The sequence below is a fragment of the Syngnathus typhle genome, linkage group LG18, assembly GCF_033458585.1.
Source record: "Syngnathus typhle isolate RoL2023-S1 ecotype Sweden linkage group LG18, RoL_Styp_1.0, whole genome shotgun sequence".
NCBI lineage: Eukaryota > Metazoa > Chordata > Actinopteri > Syngnathiformes > Syngnathidae > Syngnathus > Syngnathus typhle.
This window is the reverse complement of record NC_083755.1, coordinates 9,916,172-9,940,779: the sequence shown is the minus strand read 5'-3', so window position 1 is coordinate 9,940,779 and position 24,608 is coordinate 9,916,172. Positions and strand designations below refer to the sequence as shown.

The 24,608-nt window shown below is 58.8% G+C and overlaps 4 protein-coding genes across 12 annotated transcripts in view; 3 read left to right on the top strand and 1 right to left on the bottom strand.

The window, feature by feature from the left end:
- Positions 1–8,724, bottom strand: part of tubgcp2 (tubulin gamma complex component 2) — a 9,333-nt gene extending 609 nt beyond the window's left edge. Inside the window, exons 1-18 of one of the 5 annotated variants that reach the window (XM_061263942.1) lie at positions 4,758–4,899; positions 4,276–4,563; positions 3,904–4,057; positions 3,706–3,834; positions 3,469–3,642; positions 3,203–3,356; positions 2,897–3,104; positions 2,599–2,798; positions 2,327–2,516; positions 2,031–2,257; positions 1,774–1,954; positions 1,519–1,699; positions 1,152–1,324; positions 950–1,078; positions 755–875; positions 546–689; positions 402–482; positions 184–338 (exon numbers count right to left, since the gene is read on the bottom strand). In XM_061263942.1, the coding sequence (XP_061119926.1) occupies positions 184–338; positions 402–482; positions 546–689; positions 755–875; positions 950–1,078; positions 1,152–1,324; positions 1,519–1,699; positions 1,774–1,954; positions 2,031–2,257; positions 2,327–2,516; positions 2,599–2,798; positions 2,897–3,104; positions 3,203–3,356; positions 3,469–3,642; positions 3,706–3,834; positions 3,904–4,057; positions 4,276–4,301 (2,627 nt within the window). In that variant the 5' untranslated portion in view covers positions 4,302–4,563; positions 4,758–4,899. Of the gene's footprint in view, positions 1–183; positions 483–545; positions 690–754; positions 876–949; positions 1,079–1,151; positions 1,325–1,518; positions 1,700–1,773; positions 1,955–2,030; positions 2,258–2,326; positions 2,517–2,598; positions 2,799–2,896; positions 3,105–3,202; positions 3,357–3,468; positions 3,643–3,705; positions 3,835–3,903; positions 4,058–4,275; positions 4,689–4,757; positions 4,900–8,582 lie in introns of those variants that run through there. The other 4 variants (XM_061263946.1, XM_061263943.1, XM_061263945.1 and 1 more) reach the window with 4 other exon arrangements.
- On the top strand, positions 4,954–7,505 carry LOC133142615 (BTB/POZ domain-containing protein KCTD5-like). Its single transcript, XM_061263962.1, has 6 exons — positions 4,954–5,337; positions 5,747–5,855; positions 5,923–6,014; positions 6,121–6,216; positions 6,303–6,428; positions 6,509–7,505. The coding sequence occupies exons 1-6, from the start codon at positions 4,954–4,956 to the stop codon at positions 6,536–6,538; spliced, it is 837 nt and encodes a 278-aa protein (XP_061119946.1). The 3' UTR covers positions 6,539–7,505.
- Positions 8,593–11,849, top strand: LOC133142611 (antigen peptide transporter 2-like). Of its 2 annotated transcripts, none has more exons than XM_061263948.1 (10): positions 8,593–9,142; positions 9,207–9,452; positions 9,523–9,728; positions 9,835–10,032; positions 10,126–10,254; positions 10,370–10,561; positions 10,634–10,807; positions 11,007–11,169; positions 11,303–11,439; positions 11,519–11,849. In XM_061263948.1, exons 1-10 carry the CDS (start codon positions 8,593–8,595, stop codon positions 11,705–11,707), a joined length of 2,184 nt encoding a protein of 727 aa, XP_061119932.1. In that variant the 3' UTR covers positions 11,708–11,849. The 2 variants fall into 2 exon arrangements, with proteins under 2 accessions (XP_061119932.1, XP_061119933.1); XM_061263949.1 differs by having other exon boundaries at positions 11,007–11,180; positions 11,519–11,694.
- LOC133142614 (corticotropin-releasing factor receptor 1-like) lies at positions 11,799–24,608 on the top strand. Of its 4 annotated transcripts, none has more exons than XM_061263960.1 (14): positions 11,799–11,818; positions 11,914–12,254; positions 17,017–17,113; positions 17,633–17,800; positions 17,883–18,008; positions 21,314–21,399; positions 21,700–21,806; positions 22,672–22,792; positions 22,876–23,090; positions 23,164–23,236; positions 23,399–23,484; positions 23,590–23,725; positions 23,807–23,848; positions 24,332–24,608. In XM_061263960.1, exons 3-14 carry the CDS (start codon positions 17,017–17,019, stop codon positions 24,470–24,472), a joined length of 1,398 nt encoding a protein of 465 aa, XP_061119944.1. In that variant the 5' UTR covers positions 11,799–11,818; positions 11,914–12,254; the 3' UTR covers positions 24,473–24,608. The 4 variants fall into 4 exon arrangements, with proteins under 4 accessions (XP_061119944.1, XP_061119945.1, XP_061119942.1 ...); XM_061263961.1 differs by lacking the exon at positions 11,799–11,818 and having other exon boundaries at positions 11,914–12,027; positions 12,142–12,254; XM_061263958.1 differs by lacking the exons at positions 11,799–11,818; positions 11,914–12,254 and adding an exon at positions 15,578–15,982.

Below are 24,608 nucleotides of genomic sequence, written 5' to 3'. Positions count from 1 at the left end.
TTTTTATTCACCTACCTCTTTTCAAAAAAAAAAAATAGAAACCGCCATTTTCAGATGCTTCTCATACCGCTAGAATTCAACCAATGGGCCCTTTCGGATCATGACGGCAAATCTAGCATGCCGCATCCTGACTCCGGACTTGGTCAACAAAATACGGAGGGAGGGAGGGAGGGAGGGGCCGACCTGTATATGATGCTGATCATGCTGTGCTCGCAGTTGTTGGAGCTGAAGATGCTGAGTTTGTCTAGAAGGTCCAGCAGCAGAAGGCTGAAACTGTTGTCGAACTTGACGATGGACGCCTCAAAGCCCACGTCCGATGCCGGCTCTGGCGGCTCCTGCTGAAGGAGCAGCAGGGAATTTGAGTGGCTCGCACGCGGTGGCGGCGACATGCTGGCTCTAACCTTTGCCCCCGGGCTCTTGCCGGCGGCCTCAAGCGCAGGCGGCACGTCTGCGTGCTCCGGCCGAAGGGCCCGCGTGAAACGCTGGAGGACAAACGCAGCGGCGGTTCAGGCGGCCAATGGCGGAGTGGACGGAGCGCTCCTCACCTGCATGCGGCCGGCGAACATGACGCAGACGGACATGAGCTTGGAGAAGATGCGCAGCAGCTCGGGATTGGTCAGCATGCAGTCCTTCATGCAGTTGTCCAGGAAGCTGGTGTGGTGCCACAGCACGTCGTCGATGTTGGATGCCTAGAGCAACGGCAGTCCAGCCAGAGAGTGGCCGCCTCGAACCCAATCTTGTCTGTGGGACTCACCGTTTTGAGGTTGTTCTCCATCAGGTGCCAGGTAGGCTCCATCACCTCAAACATCATGTAATACTGGATGTTCTGCACAAAGTTTAGCATGCGCTGACGCAGCGCAAAGGCCGCCGCGAACCTGCGCCGGCACGGGGTCAGGAAGGGGCTGAGCTGAGCTGGGCTGGGCTGGGCTGAGTGGGCGGCGCCACTCACCATTTAGCTGAGTGCGACCAATGATGCTTGGCGTGCTTGTTGGTGATCCAGACGTTGCACAGCAGACGCTCCACGTGTTTGCAGTAGAACATGTGGCGGAACAACATCTGGTACCTGGTCAACGCTTTCCTGCGGCGCACAAGCCAACGCAGGCAGTCAGCCGAGGGGCCGAGAGGCGGGCCGGGCCGGGCCGGGCGCCCACCTGCTGATGATGAGCGAGAGCGGCCACTTGACCACGTAGTCAAAGGAGAAGGCCTCCAGGCCGCTGAGGGCGGCGTCAGCCGGCTCGGCGTTGGCTACGCTCTTTTCCTGCTTGGTCTCGATGGCCAGCACCCGCAGCAGCTGCGTGATGACGTCGTGCGGCATCAAGTCGATCTGCGCCAAGGAAGGGAGGGAGGGAGGGAGGGAGGGAGGGAGGGCGGGCGGTAGCAAGCAAGGAAGGAAGGAAGGAAGGAAGGAAGGAAGGAAGGAAGGAAGGAAGGAAGGAGACGCCGCGTCAAGGCCACGCCGCGTCAAGGCCACCCAGCCAGCGAGCAAGGCCGCCCGCCCGCCCGGCCAGCGAGCCCCACCTTGAGGTCGTCCTTGAAGGGGTCGGTGTTGGCCGTGCTCATGCGCAGCGCCAGTTCCAGGAGCGCCTCCAGACGCGGGGGCGCTATGTCATCCACCGGCTTGCGCAGCTCCTCCTCAGTCAGGTCCATGAAGTGCACAAAGAAGTCGCCTTTGTCCATCAGGAAGTAGTGCTTGATGGACCTGCAGGCGCAACAGCAGTGGCGTCGCGTCGTCAGCCGCCCTACGGTTGAAATGCACAGGGCGGGGTGACCTACCTGAGGCGGGCCACCAGCTCCTTCTCCTCCAGCAGGAAGTGCAAGAGCACTTTACTGGCATAGTTGAAGGCCTTTTCGATCTGCTCCACGTAGGCTCGCTCCTTCAGCGTGTACACCACTTCCTTGGCGTCGGGACAGGTCACGTCCCGGCCGCACTCGCGCACCACGTTCAGGTACTTTCCTGTCGCCAAAACAACAATGGATCACTCGAGCACACGCCCCGACAGATGCGGATTCTCCAGCAAAGACATCATCACCTGTGCTGAGGATCTTGTCGGCCATCTTCTGCAGGAAGGACGGAATGCGGTGCTGAACGATGGTGTACCTCTGGTCCCAGTACTTGTCGTTGTAGTCCTCCTGGATCTTCTCCTTCTGCAGCTCGTGTTCCTCCACCATGAATTCGCTGATTGCTCGTACACACACACAATTCATTTGACCTTCTGGCGTTTGGTCCTTGAAAGTGCCCAAAGCGGTGGAGCTGGCACTATGGAGAGAGAGAAAGAGAGAGAGAGAGAGAGAGAGAGAGAGAGAGAGAGAGAGGAAGGGCGCTCACCTGTAGGGATCGCGAATGATGCCCCTGTAGATCCACTTCTCCAGGATCTCAAAGTAGGGCACGCTGGCGGCCTTGGTGAGGTACAGGCACACCTCCTGCGCCTGGGGGTCGCCGGTGAAGTTGAAGGTGCGGTCGTGAAGGAGGCTGAGCGTGGCCCCGCCCATACACTCCCCTTTGTCCACTGACGAGGCTGGAAAGCAGGCAGGAGGCCGGCGGCCGTGAGCAAGAAAGCGAGAGAGAGGTCAAATGTCAGCGAACTCGCGCGCTGGTACCGATGGCGGCCAGGATGTCCATGGTCCTCATGGTGGGCTGCAGGTAGAACCAAAGCTTCTGCAGGGACAGCAGGCCCCGCCGGTGCACGTGCTCCAGCTGGGTCACCAGGATTAGGTACTCCTTGAGCAGCGTCCGCATGGCCGCCGTCAGGGCATGGTTCACCTGTCCGTACTCAAACGACGACTTCTCTTCCACGAAGCTGCGGGACGCAAACCAAGACGCTCGCTCGCTCGTCGTTTGGGAACACCCCCCTCGCTCGGCAGAGCGCTTTGAGCTTCTCTGCGCCCCAACACTGACCGGGTGACGGTGGAGTAGAAGGACGCTACGGGAAGGATCCGGTGTACCAGCTCCTTGACGGACGTGTCCAGCGTGGCATCCACGATGAAGGAGCGGTTCTGACGGCCCAGGACCGGCTGAGCCGCCACGTCGCGCCCGTCCACGCCCACCAGGACGAAAAGCAGATCCTCAAGAACCAGCTGCTCCTGCGCCGCCAGCGCCAGCGTGCCTGCGCGCGACCCGTGTTCCAGTGAGTACACAAATGTTGATTTTTCTCACACACACACACACACACACACACTCGTGCATACGTATGCACGCACGCACCCACAGCCGGATCGGCAGCCGATGCGGGACCGGCGATGAAGTCCCCCAAGAGGGCGGGCCTCTCGTACACCCAGCTGGGAAAGATGGGATTGAGCTGCGCCGGGTTCTTCTTGTTGTGTTTGTCCCGCAACATCTTGCGCGTCACCTCAGCCGACTGGGGGAATTCCCAGCCGTCACTCACGCAAGCGTTCCATCACGCGAGCGATCCATCACGCGAGCGATCCATCACGCGAGCCATCGCTTTGCCGGCGCTTTGCAAGGCTCACCAGGGGAGCGTTGCACGCTGCCGTGACGTTCCCCAGCTTCTTGCGCAGCTCGTCCAGCTCCTGCATGGACATTTTGGAGACGCCGGTCGCCGCGCTCAGGACGCTCGCTGTCGTCGCAGCAGCAGCGCCCGCTTCCGAACGATCCTTGGCGTTCTGCTGCAGGCGCTGCAGCGTCTGCATCGAGTTGTCATATTTGTGTCATCGTGTCGTCACATTAGTCCACGCAAACATCCTTACCTGGGAGTCCTCGCACAGGCGCGACAGCAGGTAGACCAGCGGATCCAGGTGGCGGACATTTTTCGATTTCAGCTCCTCGTACTTCCTCAGGAAGTCCTCTGGCGTCTGGGAGAACTCGGCGAGCTTCACCTTTCGGGGAGAGAAGGTGGCTTATGCGCCCGCCCGTGGGAATGAGCCGCCGCCGCCGCCGCCTCGTACCTTGGCGCTGTGGGCCGAGACCGTGGTGGTGATGTAGGGCGTGCGGTGCTTCTGCAGAAGGTCGATGTAACCTTCCGCTCCGTCGCCCCCTCGCACGTCCAACACGCTCAGCAGCTCGTTGACGTGATGATGGATCCGAAACTCGCTCATGGTGCTGCAAGCGGGAAGATGCAAGGATGGAAATGAGGAGAGAGAGAGAGAGAGAGAGAGAGAGAGAGAGAGAGAGAGGGGGGGGGGGGGTCATGACACGACGAGGTCGCAGCAACATTTTTCCACACCTTGTATGGATGTGAACAAGCAACAAAGCCCAAAGAAACATGGCTACGTGGACAAACGCAAGTTGACATTCAATTGACGACAACCCATCCATACCCGAATGCTTTTGACAAGAAACCCATTGACCGAGAGACGTTGCGCGGAGAAGAATGCTACCGCGATAGCCGCTTTTGCGTACCGCAGAGAACTTCCGTCGTCCCCCCGGGGAGCTGCAGACACGTTCCGATGATTCGTGTGGTGTTAGGCGACTCTTTGCACTTGGCTAAAGTGGCGCCATCAGCCCCCTTCGTCTTCTTCTACGCTTCTTCACGACGAGCCCAAAGGACGCTGCCCCCCTCCCCGCGAGAAGAAAACACAGCGATATCGAGCGCTGTCCCGTCGCCTCTTTAGAAAAACGGAGTAAGTACAAATTAGTAACATGAAATGAAGCGATCAATTACACAAAGCCTTTCTTTATATTGAGACCATGTTTCACTTTAGCATTGCTTCTACACGCTGACACAAGGCTGTCGCCCGCTAGTGAAATGTAAAACTACGGCTCCCGAAATGCTCCGCGGTGCGTCGACGTCACTTTCAACCCCGGAAGCGTCGCGTTTGCTCTCACGACGTCAAACGTCGCGGACGAGACGTTGCGCTGACGTCACCGGGCTGTAAGCGCGCTGCACGCTCAGCGTCATAGACGACGACGTCACGTGTTGCGGTTCGGCGGCGGCGGCGGACGGGAAGCGGCCGCGGTGATTTGTGGCTGCGCCCTTTCCGAAGCGTGACGACGTCATGGCCGAGCCTCAGGTGCTTGACGCGGCCGAGCAGGCGAACCACCAGCAGCAGCAGCAGCAGCAGCAGCAGCTCCTCCACCACCACCACCACCACCACCACCACCGCGACGTCGTCCGCGGTCCCGCCCGCCTGCCGCCGCACGGCCTGCTGCTGCCGCCACCGCCGCACGGCCTGCCGCTGCTGCCGCCTTCGCCGCTCGGTCCGGCCGCCGCCGGGCGCCCGCCGCCCAAGGGCGGCCCGACTTCCGAGCAGGGCCTGCGCTGGGTGCGCCTCAACGTGGGGGGGACCTACTTCGTCACCACCAAGCAGACTTTGTGCAGGGATCCCAAGTCGTTCCTGTTCCGACTGTGCCAGGACCACCCGGACCTGGACTCCGACAAAGTGAGCTCGCAAGCTGTCTCCCCGATCGGTGGTGCACGAGATCATGACAATAGGCCATTTTGCGGTGCTTTCGATGGAGCGAGCACTTGCTCTACTTGCTCTTGTCTCGTCAGTGTGCATGCAATAGATGGCATACAGTGGAATTGTTTGACACGCTTGCGCGATTGCTCAAGTTGAATATCTCGTCGTGACGTGATCGCGTTCCCATTTGAACTTGTAATGTGATCGATCGCCTGGACTTTATTAGGATTTGTTTGAACGCTTTTGTCGAAGAAGAGCAGCGTGGTTTCAGAGTCGCTTTGCGTTGTTTGGCTCCATGCGGAAATCCAACCCTCGTCACGTTCAAAGCTAAAACGTAGGTCCTGAAACGGACGCACTTGCTCTTCTTCATCTGTGTTGTTGTGTGCAGGACAGCACGGGGGCCTTTTTGATTGACAGGGACCCCACCTACTTTGGGCCCGTCCTGAACTATCTCCGTCATGGAAAGCTCATCATGGACAAGAACCTGGCAGAGGAAGGTAAGACATGTCGGCCAGAGTGCTGAGTCAGCCCGTCACGCCTCTGCGCGCGCTTGCTTGCTTTCAGGCGTCCTGGAAGAGGCCGAGTTCTACAACATCGCCTCCTTGGTGCGTTTGGTCAAGGAGCGCATACGGGACAACGAGAACCGCACGTCGCAGGTAGCTCGCTCGCACGCCGTTGTCGGGCCGTTTCGGCGTTCTCAGGCTAACGGCGCCGCCCTAACCTCCCTCCCTCCCTCCCTCCCTCCCTCCCTCCCTCCCGCAGGGCCCCGTCAAGCACGTCTACCGCGTCCTGCAGTGCCAGGAGGAGGAGCTGACGCAGATGGTCTCCACCATGTCGGACGGATGGAAGTTTGAACAGGTGAGCCTCACGAGACGCGTCAAGTGGCGCTTATGAAGTCGGGTGGCCTTTCCCGCCACCTTTGTCGATCCGTACGCTTCCCGCAGCTGATCAGCATCGGCTCGTCGTACAATTACGGCAACGAGGACCAGGCGGAGTTTCTGTGCGTGGTCTCGCGGGAACTCAACAACGCGGCCAATGGCATTGTCATCGAGCCCAGCCAGAAAGCCAAGGTGAGGGGCGGAGCTCAAGGGCCTCTGAGGGATTGTCCCAATGAGCTCTCTTTGCTCAGCCGTCACTCTTTCTTGTCCAGATCCTGCAGGAACGAGGCTCGCGCATGTGAGGACGCCATCGGCGCTCTGCCCGCAACACCTCTGCGGTCTCCTCCTCTGTCTGTCCCATTGGATCTGATGGGATGTTACTTCATGTCCCGTTAGAAGGGAATCCCGACCCCTCCCCGACAACCCCCCCCCAAGGTGCTTCCAAGGTGACAAAGGGCGGTGGCGGGTCTCGTCGCATCTTCGCTGGAAGTGACTCGATTTCCCGTCTTTGTGTCACACGTGCACGTTGGCATATCATGAAATATCAGACCGGCCTCACCCGTCCGTCACCTGCTCACCTGACGGGAAGTGACGAAGCGGCGGTGCAAACCAAAACTCTGTTGATGTGATTTGTCTGCATTTGTGAGATGAGCCCCAAACGTATGCTAGCGGCTATACGCTGGCCATTTGGTGAGGGGCATGAGCATGCTACGTTGCTAACGAGCGGCGAGTCTTGTGAGCGTGACGGCAACAAGTTTGCATGGGCGCATTTGCCAAACGCGGGCGTCACGCTAACCCGGCGACACGCTATCGAGCTCGCTAAGCATGTTAGCGCGTGCCAGACCCCGCGGGGCAGCATGACTGCTCGGCCGGCCGGAGGAAGGAAGGAAGGAAGGAAGGAAGGAAGGGAAAATATGTGACGTTTGCGACAGTATAGCTCAAGTCTACTCGTGGCTCGTTTCCATACCATTTCTTTCATCCGGCTAAAGACGCGGACGTTCCCATCCTTGTTTCTGCGTCTGCGGAGTCGTCCATGTGTCAAAACTGTCAGTGTCGTTTATCTACGAGGACACGAGAGGGCGTCTCGGAGGAGGGCCGGGCCGGGCCAGCCGCACACGACCACTTCGGGGGTGGGATGCGTTGACGCGGCGTGTCGACGCCTGCCAGTCTGCACGCGCGCTCTTGTCCCTTGTGTCTTCTTTCGTATTTTGTCTGTCGTTGTCGTGCAACTCTTGTTTCTTGCCATAAACTTTGTCTTTGCAAACCCAAGTCTTCAGCCTTCATTCTGCCGCCGCAAAGACACGTGACGAAATGGGTGCGGAGGCTGCTATGAAGACATGTGAAAAGATGGCTGAAAGACAAGTTCCCAAGTGGCTGACAGTGTGGCTATGAAGATGTGCTCCCCACACAAAGCAGCCCATCCACCCATCCATCGGTATCTCGGACGACGCCATTGTTCGTCAACACAAGCAGGCCGATGACATACGTCATTCGGACGACGCCATTGTTCGTCAACACAAGCAGGCCGTTGACATACGTCATTCACGCATCTGCACATTGGCGAAAAAAAGTCCCTCCCGGAAAATATTTCTCATTTTTGAAAATACGAAATCATTATCATCGAGTCTTGTTAAATGAGTGCCGGTTTTGCAGAACACCCACTTCCGGCAGCTGTTTTCTATTTGTTAGCCAACTTCCGCCCAGGGACTGAAGTTTCTGCTGTCCGTTACATTTTTTCGATTAGCAGAGATTAGTTCGACAATACAACGCGGCCATCCGAATGTCAATCATTCAAACCATTTCGACGCGTGCGTGGTAAAAAAGAAAAGAAAGGTAAAACGAACAAAGTAGAGCTAAACTCGTTCTCGGCCAAAGACTTTGGGAATGTGAAAGTGAAAGTAGAAAAGGGGCTTTTGTCCGTCTGCCTGCCTGCCTGCCTGCCTGCCTGCCTGCCTGCCTGCCTGCCTGCCTGCCTGCCCGCCTGCCCGCCTGCCTGCCTGCCTGCCTGCCTGCCTGCCTGCCTGCCTGCCTGCGTGTAAGGTGAGTAGTCTCCTATTTCTTTGGTGACATTTTGGACGCGACGCGTGCCGATTATTGACGGCATCGATAAGATTTTTTTTCAAGCTAATTGAGCGTAGAAATCCGATTGGCGATCGTCGGCCCCTTAACTTGGAAAATATTGCCAACAAGTTTTGCTCTCTTTGCCCTTTTGGGCTGGCTCCGCGTTCTATGTGCAGCCACCAAACACTAGTTTGCATCGAGCGACTTGAAGCTTTCCAGCTGTGGCAAAAGAGGAGCTAGCAAGCTATTACGTCTGCATGTTAAAAGAAAAGAAAAAGAACTCACGGTGGGTGTCATGGATGAGCAAGCAAATGGATTGGCCGCAGGTTGCACGATGTCTTGTGCCGTGCTTTGCGGTTTCCTGCTGCTGCTGCTGCTGCTCGTGGACGCCGCACTGACGTGGTCCTTGTGGCACGGCCTGCTGGGGGGGGCGTGGGTCAACGCTTCCGGCGAGCCGGCGGCAGCGGAGCAGTGGCCCTGGGCCTGGGCCTGGGCCGCCGCGGCGCTCAAGTGGGCGCTCCTCCACGCCGTTGTGCACGCAGCGGCGGCCGCTAAGAATCATCGGGCGGTGCTAGGCAGGCTGGCCACCCTGCTCGTCCTCTTGCCCACGGTGCTCCAAAGAGGCCTCGAGCCCCCCGGGTTGGGCGCTCTGCTGCAGGTGGCGCTGTGCTCGGGGCTGAGCTGCCTCTTTTGGGAAGCGGGCTTCGGCGGTGGCGGAGGGTCGGCGCCAGAGGGCCAACCGGCGCCGGCCGCCGGCCTCCTGCTCGCCAGGTTGCTTCGGTACCTCAGACCCAACCAGCTTTCCCTGACGGCGGGCTTCGGCGTCATCACCCTGGCCGTGGCCTGTAAGCGAATGGCGGCCAAACCAGCGTGACCTTTCTCAACGCTAAATTGAGTTGTGTGGTCCAGGCGACACGCTGGTCCCGCTGTTGCAGGGCACGGTGACGGACGTGCTTCGGGACGGGGCGCTGGACTCCGCTTTCTACTCGGCGCTGGGAGCGCTGGTGTGCTTCTCGGCGGGCAGCTGCCTTTTCTCGGGTTTGCGCTCCAGATTCTTCAAGATGGCGCACGCTCGCCTCAACAAGCGCCTGAAGGTGGCGCTGTTCCGCTCGCTGCTGGCCCAGGAAGTGTTCTTCTTCCAGGAGAACCATCCAGGTGAGCGCGCGCTGCCAGCCGCCGGAGTTCCAGAAGTTGAAGGCGGCGGCTGTGCGCCCAACCACACCAGGCATTCTCTGTTCCCGCCTGCACTCGGACGTGAACAAGATGGGCCTGACGGTGGGGCTCAACGCCAACGCCGTGCTACGCAGCTCCATCAAGAGCGTCCTGATGCTGGCGGCCATGTTGTATCTGTCGCGTCCGCTCACGGCGCTGGCGTGCATCGAGATCCCGCTCATGGCCGCGCTGCAGAGACGACAAGTCCGCTGTCACAAGGTCGGCAAACCGGGAGCACCAACGCAGACTAACCGCGTGGACGAGGGGAGGCTGGAGCCACATTTACGCACAATTGATGAAGGCCAGCCACCCTGCTGTCTGACAGGAATCAAATGAGCAGAAGCAGGACAGCCTGGCTCGCCTCAAAGAGCTCAGTCATCAGTCGCTGGGCGGAATCCGCAGCGTCCGAAGTTTCCGCGGCCAATCGGACGAAGCCCAACGATTCCGTCGAGAACTCGGACGGCTCAGAGACATCAGCGTGCGGGACGGACGACACAAAGCTGTCTTCAAGCTCCTGAGTAGGGTGAGGCAGCCGGCGCGGCGCGGGTCGGGTCGGGTCGGCCTCCCCGTGCCATCTCGCCGCCGCCGCCGTCGTTAATTGCCTTCCTTCCGGCAGTTTGGCAGTTTGGCCACCAAGGTGGCGATGCTGCTGGCGGCTCGCTCGCTGGTGTCTGGCGGGCGGCTGAGCACCGGGACCCTCCTGACCTTCTTCTTGTTCCGGAAGCCCATGTCGCACAACCTCAAGGTGAGCGGCGCACCCGTTTGGCTAAGGCTAGGGGGGGACGTATCCGCCGCCATCTCCTCTTTGCGGCTTTTGGTGAGATGACGTCGGCTCGGCTCGGCTCGTCTCGTCTCTCCAGGAGATCTTTGTCTGCTCCGGGGACACACTGGCCACGCTGGGCATCATCTGCAAAGTCTTCAGCTACCTGGACCGTCAACCCAAGTGCCGGCCGGCCGGCCAACTGGCGCCCGAGGCGCTCCGGGGCCAGGTGGTGTTCCGGAACGTCACCTTTGGCTACCCTTCCGTGTCGCCGGAAAAACCGGCGCTGAAGGTAAGCTAAGCTAAGCTGGGCCTTGCCGGGCGGGCCGGGGCCGCTCGCCACCTCACGGACGTTTGCGCCCAGGACGTGTCCATGGTGCTGGAGGCGGGCAAGGTGACGGCCCTGGTGGGGCCGTCGGGTAGCGGAAAGACGTCCTGCGCGGGGCTCCTCAAGCGACTGTACGAGCCGCAGCGGGGCGACATCCTGCTGGACGGACGGCCGCTGCACGCCTACGGCAACGCCTACTTCCACGGCAAGGTTGGCGGGCCGCCATCCAAAGGACGCTGACTGCAACGGCCGCGTCACGCGCCCTTCCTTCCTTCCTTCCTTCCTTCCTTCCTTCCTTCCTTCCTTCCTTCCTTCCTTCCTTCCTTCCTTCCTTCCTTCCTTCCTTCCTTCCTTCCTTCCTTCCTTCCTTCCTTCCTTCCTTCCTTCCTTCCTTCCTTCCTTCCCCCAGGTGGTTGCCGTTCCCCAGAATCCAGTCGCGCTGCGCGGCTCGCTGCGCTACAACGTGGAGTACGGCCTGGGGCCCTGCCGCACGGAGCAGCTGCAAGAGGCGGCCGCCAAGATCAAAGCCGAGCGGCTGCTGGCCAAGCTGGACACCGCCGAGGCCCACGCAGGTAGGTGGAAGGTGAGCAGAGCGCTTTGGGCCGGGCCAAAGCGCCTTGGGCCAAAGCGCCTTGAAGGAGAGCAGAGCGGGCTGCCGACTCAAAAGCGAGCGCGCCGCTTCTCTCCGCTTGCCGTGCCCCGCAGACGCCGATGAGGTCGGCGCGCATCTGTCGGAGGGCGAGAAGCAGAGCGTGGCGCTGCTGCGGGTCCTGCTGCGTCAGCCCAGGGTACTCATCCTGGACGAGGCCACCAGCCAGCTGGACGTCCACGCGCAACACGCCGTCAGTTGCACACCACGCAGCTCGGTGACGGCGGCTGATGTGTGTCGCCGACCCCTGATGTGTGCCGCCGACCCCGCAGGTCCTGGAGGAGGCGCTCAGGTGCGGCTGCACGGTCCTGATGGTGGCGCACCGTCTGAACTGCGCCGAGCGAGCCCACCGCATCGTCTTCTTGGAGGACGGCGTGGTGATGGAGCAGGGCACGCACGCGCAGCTGATGGCCAAGGGGGGGCGCTACTGGCAACTCAGGAAGGAGCTCTTGGACCACTGACCGTAACCCGTCTGCCCTGTGCTGACGGACCAACGGGCTTTTGCATCTGGAGTTGAAAACAGCGGGCGGATGGCAAGCTGAGCCTGGATTTGAGGCCACTACGTCTGACCTGTGAGAAATCCAATAAATGCAAGACAAACGCGTCGATAGTCGATCCTTTCTAATCACGTGACATGTCACCAACACACCGTGTTTGTATGTCTCAGATCAATTTGGTGAACAGTTCAACGTAAGAGGCAGCTCCGTTAGCTCGACCTTTGGGCGTAATGACACAAAAAGTACAGCAGAGGGCAGAAGAGGACGACAAACTGATCACTAACGTGTGTTCTTTTTTTACTTCACACCTTGTACCCGTGTTCCAATTTGCGGCTAAGGTCCCCCGATCTACTTTATTCAACTGTTTCATTATTTTCGTCTTTGGCCATCGTGTTCAGCATGCAGCTGAGTGCAAAACGACAAGCGTGTCAGTCGCGTGACGCTGACGTCATTCGGAGGCGAGCTGTCAAATGGCATGCGGGTGGCGGGAACAGCCGTGGCGGCAAGCTAAGTAAGTCATGCTAACCTCTCAGCATCGCCTGGCTGGCTCGCTCGCTCGCTCGCTCGCTCGCTCGCTCGCTCGCAGTCGAATGCCTTTCGATTGATGGAAAAAGACTCGGTAGCATTTTAGCTTGTGCGTTTAGATTGATTTTAGCCTCTGATCCTAGCCACCTTGACTCTTACATTCAGCTTCCACATGTTTGCGTCAACTTGTTGGTATGTTTGTTTGAAAAAATGAAATAAAATGGAGTCTTCATTTCAGCTTGTATACCCAAGCCTACAGTTGAGCTCAGGTCTCCTGTGGAAAAGAGACATTTGATTGCAACGGGACTGGCATGGTTAAATCAAAGCTTACATTTGTACTTCTCTGCGTTAGCTTACATTTAGCTTGTAAGTCTTGTCCTATGTTATTGCCGCTAGATTCGCCAATGTTAGTCTTTGCATGTTTGCTTTTACACTTGGCTTTATTTGAGCTTTTACACTTGAGCTTTATGTTAGCTTTTTCAGACGACTGGCTTGCATGTTGGCTTCTCCACGGTAGCATCGTCATTAGCTTGGATATGTGGGCTTCATTTTGTCTCCGGAAGACATTTCAAGTCACATACATCCCTGTGTGAAAGAAGCGGCGTGCTCCGTTCTTTGTTGATGGCTTCACGCGTTTGTGTTTGTGTGTTTGCTTCCTGCTGCCGCGCCTGCCTGCTGCTTGCCTTTTATTTTTAGAAGCCATTAAAGGGCGACAGCCGTTTGGAATTTTCACGTGGTTTGACGTTGGCACTTGCTGGCGTGGCAAAGAGGCTAAAACGTAAGGCCGTATCGACGTATCCATCCTCCATCGAAACGTTAAACGCCGGACGTGTACGGCCGGGGCGTCGGTGATAGCCAATCCGGATCAAGCGTCGAGCGTTTGTCGATCAGCCCGTGAAGCCGACGTGCGTGTTTGTCCTCCCGACGAGACGTCAAAAGTATCGACGGCGGAAGAGCTGTCGGCCATCATCAATCGCCGTGTGTCCTTCGTCTCGGGCCGGGCCGTCTTTGTCGTCTGCCTGTGACAAATGTAATCCCTAAATAATCTGACAAGCGCTAACAGGTTTTCCCCACGCCGCTGTGGCACAAAATCAATAGTTCATCTTCTCGAGGCAGAGTAGCCATCTCCGGTCCCCCCCCCCCCCCCCCCCCTAGCCTGTGTTCAGAATCCACTTTTTTTGTCGTAGTATGGAATGAGTGTTGGCCTTCTTTTGGAGTCTGGAATGTCTATCTCAATTGACTCTAGAAGAATGCCAATGTTGTCACGAAGCGGTGAATGGTTTTCCGCACGGCGCCGACATATTCCATTCCTGGTTGGGGCCCGCTTCAAAAACTTGTTTTGGGCGCCGTTGGCAACCGCTCTCATCATTCTCCTCCTGGATCGCAACAAAGGGATTTTGGACGGGCCCGCTACACCCAGAGTAACGTCGGAAGCGAACTGCGGCCCGAGTGTTCTTCTGAACAAGCCCGCCGCGTCTCCCTTTTTGCCGTTTGGGGAGTCGGGAAGGAGCCAAACCCTTCCCAACGCAGCCTTTGTTGACATGTGTTGGAAAAGAATCACAAGTTCAGGCGGTGCCAAGTTTCTGGTGGTGCCAACGCGCGCAAACGACGACATGCGTCGGCAAACACACACGCATTGGCACACACTAACACCCCCGGAAGGACGCGTTCTCACAACACAAAAAAACCCACGCGCACACGAGTTAGACGAAGGCGTCTGTCTTGGTTTTCTGGGTCAAAACTTGACGAGCTCACAAAGTCTTTGAAGTTTCTATTTAAGCCCCCATACTACTTTGGAAAAGTACTCCATCGCTAAAGTACTTTGACAGTTACTTTGTAGAAAGTAGTAAACATCAAAGCGTCCTCAGCGGCTCCCTTGCTCGCTCGCTAGCTAGCTTCACCTCACTTTCGGCACGTTAGCCTGGTCCACGGTGCGACCTTTATCTTCTTGCCTTAAGCGTTGACACGTTAGCGTCTTTGTGTTAGCTTCGACAAATGGTTTGAGTTTGGGGAAACGAGGCCAAGCGCGTGATAACCAGGAGGGATTACTGCCGCGCATGTTGCCTGATTGAAGAGAAATTGTCTTGCAGATTGGGGGGACGGCGTCGGGAGGGAGGGAGGGAGGGAGGGGGCGGGCGGAAGCTCGGGTGGCCGCATTGGCGCTCGCAGCATTGGCGCACTCGCAGCTGCAGGCAAGGGGATTAAAATACCCGCGTTACGCAAGTCCCCACAAGGAAAACACAGCTGCTTTGACCATGACGGTCCGCCGTTTGTCCCGTTCGACACCCGCGGCCAATGGGCCAGTGAGCCTTTGTTTGCTCGCTCGTCCACATTTGGCCTCCTTTCAACGTCTTCGCCAATCTCCCAGAAGCGTCACTCTCGGTTCCCCTGACTCTCGAAGGCAGCACGTGCTCCCCCCCTTCCCCAGAGCGCGAAGGTCCCGAAGGCCCCGGTCGGGGCTGTCCGCATCGTTTGCCATTCGCCGGCAGCGGCGCCAACTCGACGGCAACGTCGAGGCGGCTTCCCGTCGCGTCTCCGGACTGGCATTTGCCGCTCCTTCTTTCAGCCGTGGCTTTTGTTGACGTGAACGAAGGATTGACGGAAGCGGTCATTTGACTTTTGGGCCGGTCGCAAAATGGCGGTGGCCGTTTGCTCCACGTCGAAGTAGACGTTCGCGACTCTCCTTTGGACCAAACATGGGCAGAATATTGCCCGTCGTTCAGACAAGCTAGGCCAAGTTGGACAAGGTACCGCCGGCGCGCGGCAGCCTCTGTTCGCTCCTCGGGTCATTGCTTCATTTGCTGACGCATTTGTCGGCTCATTCGCGGATGGCGTCTCGGCTCGGCTCGGCTCGGCTCGGCTCGGCTCGGCTCGGCTCCTCTTTTATTTGGCCCTGGGTTCATTGTTTGGCTCTCCTCTTTTATTTGGCCCTGGGTTCATTGTTTGGCCGCTGTGTTCACCGTTTCTTGAACTGCTTTACGAGTTGTCAGAATCTCGCCGCTGCTGGAAGGACGATGACTGCTGACGTCATCACCTTTTCTGGTGGCTGTGTTCAGTAACGCGCGTGCGCGTGCTAAGCGCCTGCGCCCCTCCCATTTTGGCGCCGGTCCAAATGGGAACACGTCAGTCACGCGGGTGGAGGCGGCAGGCGTGCAGGCAGATGTGCTTTCTTTCTTTCTGTCTGACTCGCTTTCGCTGCTGCACAACTTTGGCGCCCGACCGAGTGGCTCACTTGTGCTGGAACCTTGTCACCTTTCCCCGCCATCCATCGCGAGGTGGCGGCGGCGGCGGCGGGCGGGCGGGCGCGCCTCTCGCCTCGGGTGGGCGGTGCGCTGACGCGCGTGTCCGCGGCGCGTCACCGCCAGCTGGATGTGCCGACGCGTCGTGGACTTGTGGTCACGCCGGCAGAAGGACAGGAAGAAATAGGACGAGGAGGTTTGCTTGAGGACCGACGGAGGGACAGGGAGAGAGAGAGAGGAGCGATCGCCAGGCAGCCAGGCGGGCAGTCGGCCGACCGGCTGGCCGCAGACAACAACACTCTTCCTCCACCTGCCCGCCCCGCCCCGCCCCCCGCGGTGCCCACCAACACTTCAAGTGGTCCCCGTGAACGCAACATACGCTCTCCCCCATGAGCGCAGCAACTTGTCTTCTTTTTCTCCTTCTCTTTTCTTCCCGTTCTGGGAACGATGTAAGGGCAAAATGTTTGTCCTCCAGGTGAGTGAGTTCTTTTCCTCCCTCTTCTGATGACGCGATTGATTGCCGCGTGCACACCTTTGTGCTTTTGTCCCGCTGCTTGCTCACTTGCTCGCTCGCTCGCTCGCTCGCGTGTCCCCAAAGCGCGCGCGTCGGCGTCATTGACAAGCAAAAGATTGTCCAGAGGTGAGCAAAGGGAAAGAAAGGCTTTCCACAACTTCCTTCCTGACGAAACAATCTTGCGCAGCTTTGTTGGGATGTAGCGAGGGCAGCCAGCCGTCTCGCGATAGAGAGCAGGTCTCGCGCAATCAAATGAGCGAATGGTTGGTCACGAAAGGTCGCCGCCTTTGCTGCCCATCATCTGTCATGGTGTTCAGGGAACTTTCCAACGGAGCGCTCAAGTGCCGCGCCGCGCTGCGCTGCTTTTAGACTTTTCGGATAACACAACGGCTGTGCTTAATCGGCGCCCACAACACGCGCTCGCTGGACAAAGAAAAAAGAAAAAGGCTATCGTTCGCGTCATAACGTCGGTTCGGGTTCCCGTTTGGGCATCTCCCGCCGGCCGCTTGGGGAGTCGCAATGTTCCAGTCTGAACCTCGGAGACACTCTGGTTAGGGATCTTGCGGTCGGGATCTTCAGACGTTCAGATCACCACGTCACGCTCCAAAGTTGTGACAGCACTTTGAATGGCGAGGTTCCGCTCGGGATTTTCCCGTCCCGCCGATGTTTCCGCACGCTCATCCGGGTGGCACCAAAGCCTGTCCGAGATGAAAGCGCAGCTGCGATCTGCTTGGAAAAACATTTGACGCGAGCGCTGACAGACGGCGGCGCGCCGAGGCACGCCTCGGCGTGACCTTGACACGTCCTCCCCGTGTCACGCCGTGTTGTTCCAGCTAGATTGACGCAGGGAGGCCCACATGCAAAACAAAAGGAGCGTTCCCAATCTACGGAAACAATTTCCCGAGCACAAGGTCAGCACGCGTCAAAGTGCCCGGCCGGCGGGCCTCGCTCGGCCCCACTTTCCGCCGTTGTGACGTTTGCGTGCGTTTCTGCAGATGTGCGCCGCCTTCTTGGTCTTCCTGCCGCCGGGTCGCCAGGCCCATTTGATGTGCGACGCCATCCTCGCGGCGGCCGCTGATGCCTCCTCCTCCGGTAAGAATTTCAGTTTGACTCCATTCCCAACAGATGTGCCTGCCTCTTCTTTTTGCATCAATGGATTAAGATTTGTTCAAAAGAAGCGTGACTTGAGTGGCTTTGACGTCTCAAAGGGTGTTTAAGTCAACGCCGGACTGCCCGAGCCCGCTCCCCTGCCTCCCTCCCTCCCTCCCTCCCTCCCTCCTTCCGGTCTGCCGTTGACGAAGGCGAGGCCCGGGGACACGAGCGCCTTGGTCTTTGCTGCGGTGGCGCTCGTGTGGCCGCGGGGGGACCCCTGTCAGCGTCGCTTAGCGTTGCCCTTAAACGGGCGCACGGACGCTCACGTAGTGTTTTGAACATTGATTCGCTAACCTTGAAAGGCGCACGTCTGAGAACGCTCCTTGGCCCCAGCGCGCTCGTGTCGCGCAGGGACGTTGCTGTCCGAGCGCAGCCGAAGATTGGGGAGGAGGGCTCCGAAAGCGCTCGCTGTTGACGCGGGCAAAACCGGCCCACATCTGGCCTTCTTTCTCTTTGCAGGACAATGGCTGGAATCGTCCTCCTGGAACGAGACACCGAGCAACGGCAGCGTCGCACCGAGCGACGGCAGCGTAGCACAGAGCAACGGCAGCGTCGCACAGAGCAACGGCAGCGTCGCACAGAGCAACGGCAGCGTCGCACAGAGCAACGGCAGCGTCGCACCGAGCGGTGGGCCAACGACGCGCCGGCCGTGCGCGCGCGCGCGCCAGCGAGCACATGCTAAGCCGGCCCGGCGCCACTCGTCTTGCAGTTGCGGACGTGTACTGCGAGGCGTCGCTGGACGGCATCGGCACCTGCTGGCCCCGCAGCCCCGCCGCTCACGTGGTGTCCAGACCTTGTCCCGAGATGTTCTACGGCGTCCGCTACAACACCACCAGTAAGAACAGCGCCACCTAGAGCACGTGCCACCATCAAAAGCATCTTCAAACAACTCGCACAGACAAAGAGAAACGTTGCGGCGCGCCCGCGGGCTCGCGTGTCTACGTCTTTGTTTGCGCAAATTAGCTTGAGCGTTCAAATTGGCCAAAAGACAGAAAGGGGAACAAAAATGAGGACGCACGGGGGCGGCGGCGGCGACGACACGTGCTCGGACACGTGATGATGTCAACGCTTTATGCCCAAGTCGTGGGTTAGTGACGTCTCCGTCCGTGGCCTCCGCGGCTTTCTCGTTCTCGTTGTTTTGTTTTGCCGCTCGAGGCGTCGTCCTTTCTCATGTCGGCAGCCGAGCGAGCGTATGCGCAAGGCCGCTAATTAGCCTAAGCGTGGCCATTTTCTCACCTCGTGTTGACATTTAAAATAAACACACAACATCAATGCGAATCTCATCAAAGTCGGAGGAGGGCAGACGGGCTGGCTAACGGCTAATTCATCTGTCGGCGTCGGGACGGTTGCGCTCAGCCGTCGGGCGTGGCCGATCTTCCCGTTCCCGGGCTAAGGAGGCTAAAGCATCCGTTAGCGTGGCTGGCGTCGGCATGTTCGGCGGCAAGGTCGCGCGGACACTTGGGAAGATATGGATAGCCGCCCGGGTGGCGTTATTGATTGTGGAGTATTCTTAAGCGCTCTATTCTTAACTCTCTGTTAATTATTCATACTTGCTGAATATTTAACGAGGCCGGAAGCCGGGTCACGTGACTCCTCTGTCAACATTAGTCACGTTAGCGACTTTGCCGGCTGGTAATAATTACGCAAGCGCACACGGGCAGGCGCTCGTCGCATTTGCTCGCCAACGGCGGGGTCTTCTCATTGGCGCTTTGCCAATGGATGGCATTTTCCAAAAGTCCCGATGCTCTCGTCACGAGAGTCTCGTGGGGATCTCCGGTTCCCATCGTCATAGGCAAACCGGGCCGAAGATGATCACGCTTTGGTCTCCTTCTAAATATATCTTGTCCATTGTGTGCGGCGTTCCATGAATCATCCCGCCGGAATCGGGATGGATTTCCAAAATTAGATCCCGACAAATCCCGGACTTATCTGTTGCCTTGTACGTTTGCCGCTTCTGCTTTTGTTGACTTTTCTTCCTTTGATTTTTGGTCCCGTTCCAGAAGCATCTCCGACATTCTCCACCGCTCAACGTTTTGCTTACTGACGAGCACCGCTGCTAATATGCGCACACGTGCAGTTGGCCCACCAACCAAACCAAACCAAACCAAACCAAACCAAACCATGGCAACGCACCGCTCCACTCCACTCCACTCCACTTATGTGATGGGCTCAACTTGCTGGATGTGCAGACTAGCGACCCACCCCCACCCCTCCCTGCCAGCCCCCCCCCATGACTCACACTGCTGATTTGTGCACGTCAAGATGGAGCTGCGAGTGTTGTTCTCCGACTAATAAGCCTCCGCACCGGCAGTCAATTCCTTGTGGCGCGGTAGGAATGTGTTCCGCTTTCTGTCTTTTGGCCCAAATGCAAAGCGGAATTTTGCGCGGTTGCGTCGCGGACCTTTTTATTTTTTTAGCACATATTATTATATCAATAACTGTGCAAGGAGGGAGACGAAGCCTCAGGCTTGTAAAGAGCTCCACTCCTTCTAGCAGTCCATTTCTGTCGTCAGCCTCCAAAGTAGCAGCAGCAAAGTTTTTGTTTGCGCCCGAGCTCTTGACCTGTTGCACAGACGACAGCCGAGAGCCGCCCGCCCGCCCACCCGCCAGAAGCCGCTGTAAAAGTTGCGCAGACGGCGCTTCGAGTCGCTCTCAGAGGTGGCTCGCACCTTTGCGTAAGCAGAGTCTTGAGTTGCCACGGCTACCAAACAGGACGGGCCCACCAAAGCGCCCGCCCTTCCTATTCCCGGGAGTGGAAATTGAGGAGGGAGGTGTGGGCTGCGGTGCAGATGATGCGCCACATCCCGCACGCCAATTTGGCACACCTGCTCGCCACGGGTGAGCGCTGAAATATGAGCGTCTGAGCTGGGACCCGCAAAGCGGCTTCCCTGTCGGCAAGGTCGCGGCTGGCCGGACGCTCAAGCGCAGGCTGGAGAGAACGTTTTCCCGCCCAGCGGCCGGGGCGCTGCTATTTTTAGACGGACGTCACCACGTTAGCGCTTGCGGGCTACGCTGCCAAATATTTGCATGGAGGCATTGCCGCATGCGGCATATATGCGGCGGCTCCTCGGATTCAAGCGTGCAGTCAGCCAATAGGCTGCTGCTGCTGCTGCTGCTGCTGCTGCTGCCGCTGCTGCTGCCGCCGCTGCTGCTGCTGCTGCTGCTGCTGCTGCTGCTGCTGCTCCTGCTGCCGCCGCCGCGTCTCACATTGCGGTCGTGCAGCGGGCCAGCTCTCTTGCCAGAGCCGCTCCTATGCTTGCGCCGAAACAAGATGCATCCCATTGATTGCAAGATGGGACAAACATGGAGTGGGCTGATGCATACTTGAGTCTTCCCGAGCATCCCCCCCCCACCTTCCCCCCCATTGCGATAGGTCACCAAAGCAAACGTTTCCGTAGGTTTCCGCCATGCAGCCAGACGGCGACCGACGGCGCGTCTCCGTGACTACTTTGCCTTTTTCTTTCTGGCAACACGTCGCATCAGCGGAGTGCCGCTCGTCTCGGAGCCATCCCGCAATTTGCTCGGAGGTGGTCGTTTTTGGATTTGGCTGGGAGCCAGCGAGTGACGGGCAAGAGCGGAGCGGCCGACGGCGCCGCTCGTATACGGGCGAGACCAATCTGGAGCGGGGCGACGGCAGATCCGTGTGGCTTTGGGGACTGGAACGTGACGGGGCTAATCCTGATGCCAGATGACGTTTCCCCCTTGGGCACCGCGTGGCTATTTTTAGAAGGCAGGCAGGCAGGCCGCGAGTGCGTTAGCGCGCCGACGCCCTCGGCTACGCTCTCTCCTCACGTGCCACCTAATGTTTGGTCCCCGTTGGCTTTTGGCCTCTGCCCAGCGTTTCCTCCTTTCCCGTTACCTGACAAGACTTTGCCGACCTGTCAATCATGTGAGAAAGGACGCAACAGCGCTCGCTTGACACACCCGTGTTGACAACGCACACAAGCAGATTTAGTCTTCTGATGCTGACATTGAAGGTGCACAAAAAGGTGGCACGGCACGGCACGGCACGGCACGGCAACCTAATTCATGTTGTCACTTTTAAGTCATTTGGTGTCTGAATGGCATTTTCAGCTGTTTGTCATTTGGATTCATAATGTTGTCGTCATGTTGCGCGCGTGTGTGTGTGTGTGCGCGCAGACAGCGTGTACAGGAAGTGCCTGTCCAACGGCACGTGGGCTCCCAAGGGCAACTACTCCATGTGCAAGGCCATCCTGCACCAAGAGGTAAGCCAAAGCGACAATGCTTGCCGAAGCCCCCAAAGTGAACCTGAAGGCCAAACGGACCGGTGGTGTCCGCGAGAAGGAAGCTCGGCCGCTTGTGTCAAATGACATGGTGCCAGCCAGCCACCCACCGCGGAATGAATTTGGGAGAATCGGGGGAGCTGACGTGCGGATTAATGCTGTTAATCCCCCGCCGGCGTGTGACATCAAGGCCAAAAAAAGAGCTGATGCCTCTGAGCGGTCTTTGCGCCTCCCCGTCCTAAATGGTTGACGACCACTCCATGCGCTTGTTGGCCTTTTCAGAAAAAGGGCAAGATGCACTACCAGATGGCGGTGATCATCAACTTCCTGGGACACGTCATCTCCATGCTGGCGCTGCTGGTGGCCTTCTGCCTCTTCCTGTGTTTGAGGTGAGCAAAGTGGAACAAAGAGGACCCGGGGGGGGGGGGGGGGGGGGGCGGTTGGGTTTGCAGGGCTTCAGCAATCCGAGTCTGACTTAACAAGTGTGAAAAGCGCAAAAGCCAAAAAGGCTCAACACCGGCGCGTTTATGCACAAGTCGTGTTGGGACGAGCTGCCGTCCCTCGGGTGGGGACAGGCGGAGGGAGGGAGGGAGGTAGGGAGGTAGGCAGTTAGAGCGTGAGGGAGGGGCGCGCGCCACAAATTGGAGCAAAACCACTCCAGAAAAAGAGATGAGACTTGGGGCTTGTCCCCTGCAATCTCCATGTGGTCTGATGGCCACTCAGTCATTGGCGACCATGTTGACTTTTTGTCAGGCAGCCTGAAGGCTCCCCTTCCCCCTCCCTACCTCCCTCCCTCCCTCCCTCCCTCGAGGCATCAAGCAAAGACGCTTTTTGCTGCTCCCGCCTCCCCATCGAGCGCACCTGTCAGCCTAACTAGCGTGAAAGGTCAGCCGCCGTGTTTTTAGCGCCGTCTTTCCTTCCTTCCTTCCTTCCTTCCTTCCTTCCTTCCTTCCTTCCTTCCTTCCTTCCTTCCTTCCTTCCTTCCTTCCTTCCTTCCTTCCTTCCTTCCTTCCTTCCTTCCTTCCTTCCTTCCTTCCTTCCTTCCTTCCTTCCTTCCTTCCTTCCTTCCTCCCTCCCTTCCTTCCTTCCTTCCTTCCTTCCTTCCTTCCTCCCTCCCTTCCTTCCTTCCTTCCTTCCTTCCTTCCTTCCTTCCTTTGCGCGGCTGGCTCGCCGCCCTCATCTGGATCCGGGGAGCACAAAAGGCTTCCTGGAGCGCACGGTGGGGCCGGCCGCTCAAGGCGCTTTTTCCGGCAGGAGCATCCGCTGCCTGAGGAACATCATCCACTGGAACCTGATCAGCGCCTTCATCCTGAGGAACGCCACCTGGTTCGTGGTGCAGCTCACCATGAGCCCCGAGGTGCACGAGAGCAACGTGGTAGGTGTGAGTGGAAACGCCGGCCGGCCGGCCGGCTTCTGCCGGCAGCATCTCTGGACGTCTCTCACTTTGACCTTTTGAAGGTGTGGTGCCGCCTGGTCACGGCCTGCTTCAACTACTTCCACTCCACCAATTTCTTCTGGATGTTTGGCGAAGGCTGCTACCTGCACACCGCCATCGTGCTCACGTACTCCACCGACAAGCTGCGCAAGTGGATGTTCATCTGCATCGGCTGGTGTATCCCGTTCCCCATCATCGTGGCCTGGGCCATCGGGAAGCTCTACTACGACAACGAGAAGTGGGTTCTGCTCGGCCTCGCCGAAGGCCGCTTTTGCGCTGACGCCTGTCCGTCTGCCGCCGTCCGTCCACAGGTGCTGGTTTGGGAAGCGGGCGGGCGTTTACACGGACTACATTTACCAGGGTCCAATGATTCTGGTTCTGGTGGTGAGTCGCCTTCTCGTTGATGTTGCGTGAAGCGTCCATGGTGCGGAGCGGCACCTCAAGCCCGCCCGCCTGCCCACCGGCCGGCTTTTGGGAGTCTAGGTTGGCAAAGTCAACCAAGGTGGCGGGCGCGTCCACTGATGCTGCCGCGCGTGCCTGTTTCAGATCAATTTCATCTTCCTCTTCAACATCGTCAGGATCCTGATGACCAAACTGCGAGCGTCCACCACCTCGGAGACCATTCAGTATAGGTAGACGTGGGGCCGGCGGGGGGGGGAGGCCGGCGCCAGTGGGAGGCGCCGGCGGGAGTCAGCGACCGCCCGCCCGCTCACCCTTCGACCCGATTGTCCTGGCAGGAAAGCGGTGAAGGCCACGCTGGTGCTGCTCCCCCTTTTGGGCATCACCTACATGCTCTTCTTCGTCAATCCTGGCGAGGACGAGATCTCGCAGCTGGTCTTCATCTACTTCAACTCCTTCCTGGAGTCCTTCCAGGTATGCATGCCAGGGCTCTCGTCCGTCCGTCCGTCCGGCCGGCGCGCTGACCTTTGGCCCTTTTCTGCATCCGTCCCTCAGGGCTTCTTTGTGTCCGTCTTTTACTGCTTCCTGAACAGTGAGGTAAGTTAGCCCGCACATCCGTTACCGCCGCATTGCCGTGACGAACGCCCGCCGGCCGCGCAAAAAAAGGCACCGCAAACGCCCCACGGGAAATGGTTGCGTGCCCTTTTTGACCTTGCGCAAACAGCCGCACGCACGCACGCGCGCTTAGACAAGGCAGCGCTCCAGGAGCCTTTGGCGGGGCCGGGCTGCGGTCGCCATGGCGACAGCCGGCCGCTAAGATGACGAACGACGGCGGTGAGGGCTTTGATGGCTCACGCCCGCCGGATATCGATTGCGAGGTTGCGGCCGGAACGAGGTGGCGAAGCCCACGTCTCATCTTCATCCGTCACGCGTGCCGGGGAGGAAAGGGTCGGGAGGGAGGGAGGGAGGGAGGCTGGTAGGGCTGGTAGGGCTGGTAGGGCTGGGCTGGGCTGGGCTGGGCTGGGCTGGGCTGCAGAGTAAAAATTTGCGCTGGCTGTCCCTTTGTCGTCCTCCCTTCAGGTGCGCTCGGCCGCCAGAAAGCGCTTCCGCCGCTGGCAGGAGCAGCACTCCATCCGGGCCAGGATGACGCAGGCCGTGTCCATCCCCACCTCGCCGTCGCGGGTCAGCTTCCACAGCATCAAGCAGTCCACCTCGCTGTGAAAAGTCCAGCAAGATTATTGGGGCCGGCCGGCCCGTGGCTCGGCCTCGCTTGCTCGGCTTTCCGCACATTCCACACTTTGTTGCAAAGTTCTTTTCTCGCCCCGACGGCGGCATTTATTCGGTTCGGGCGTGTCAC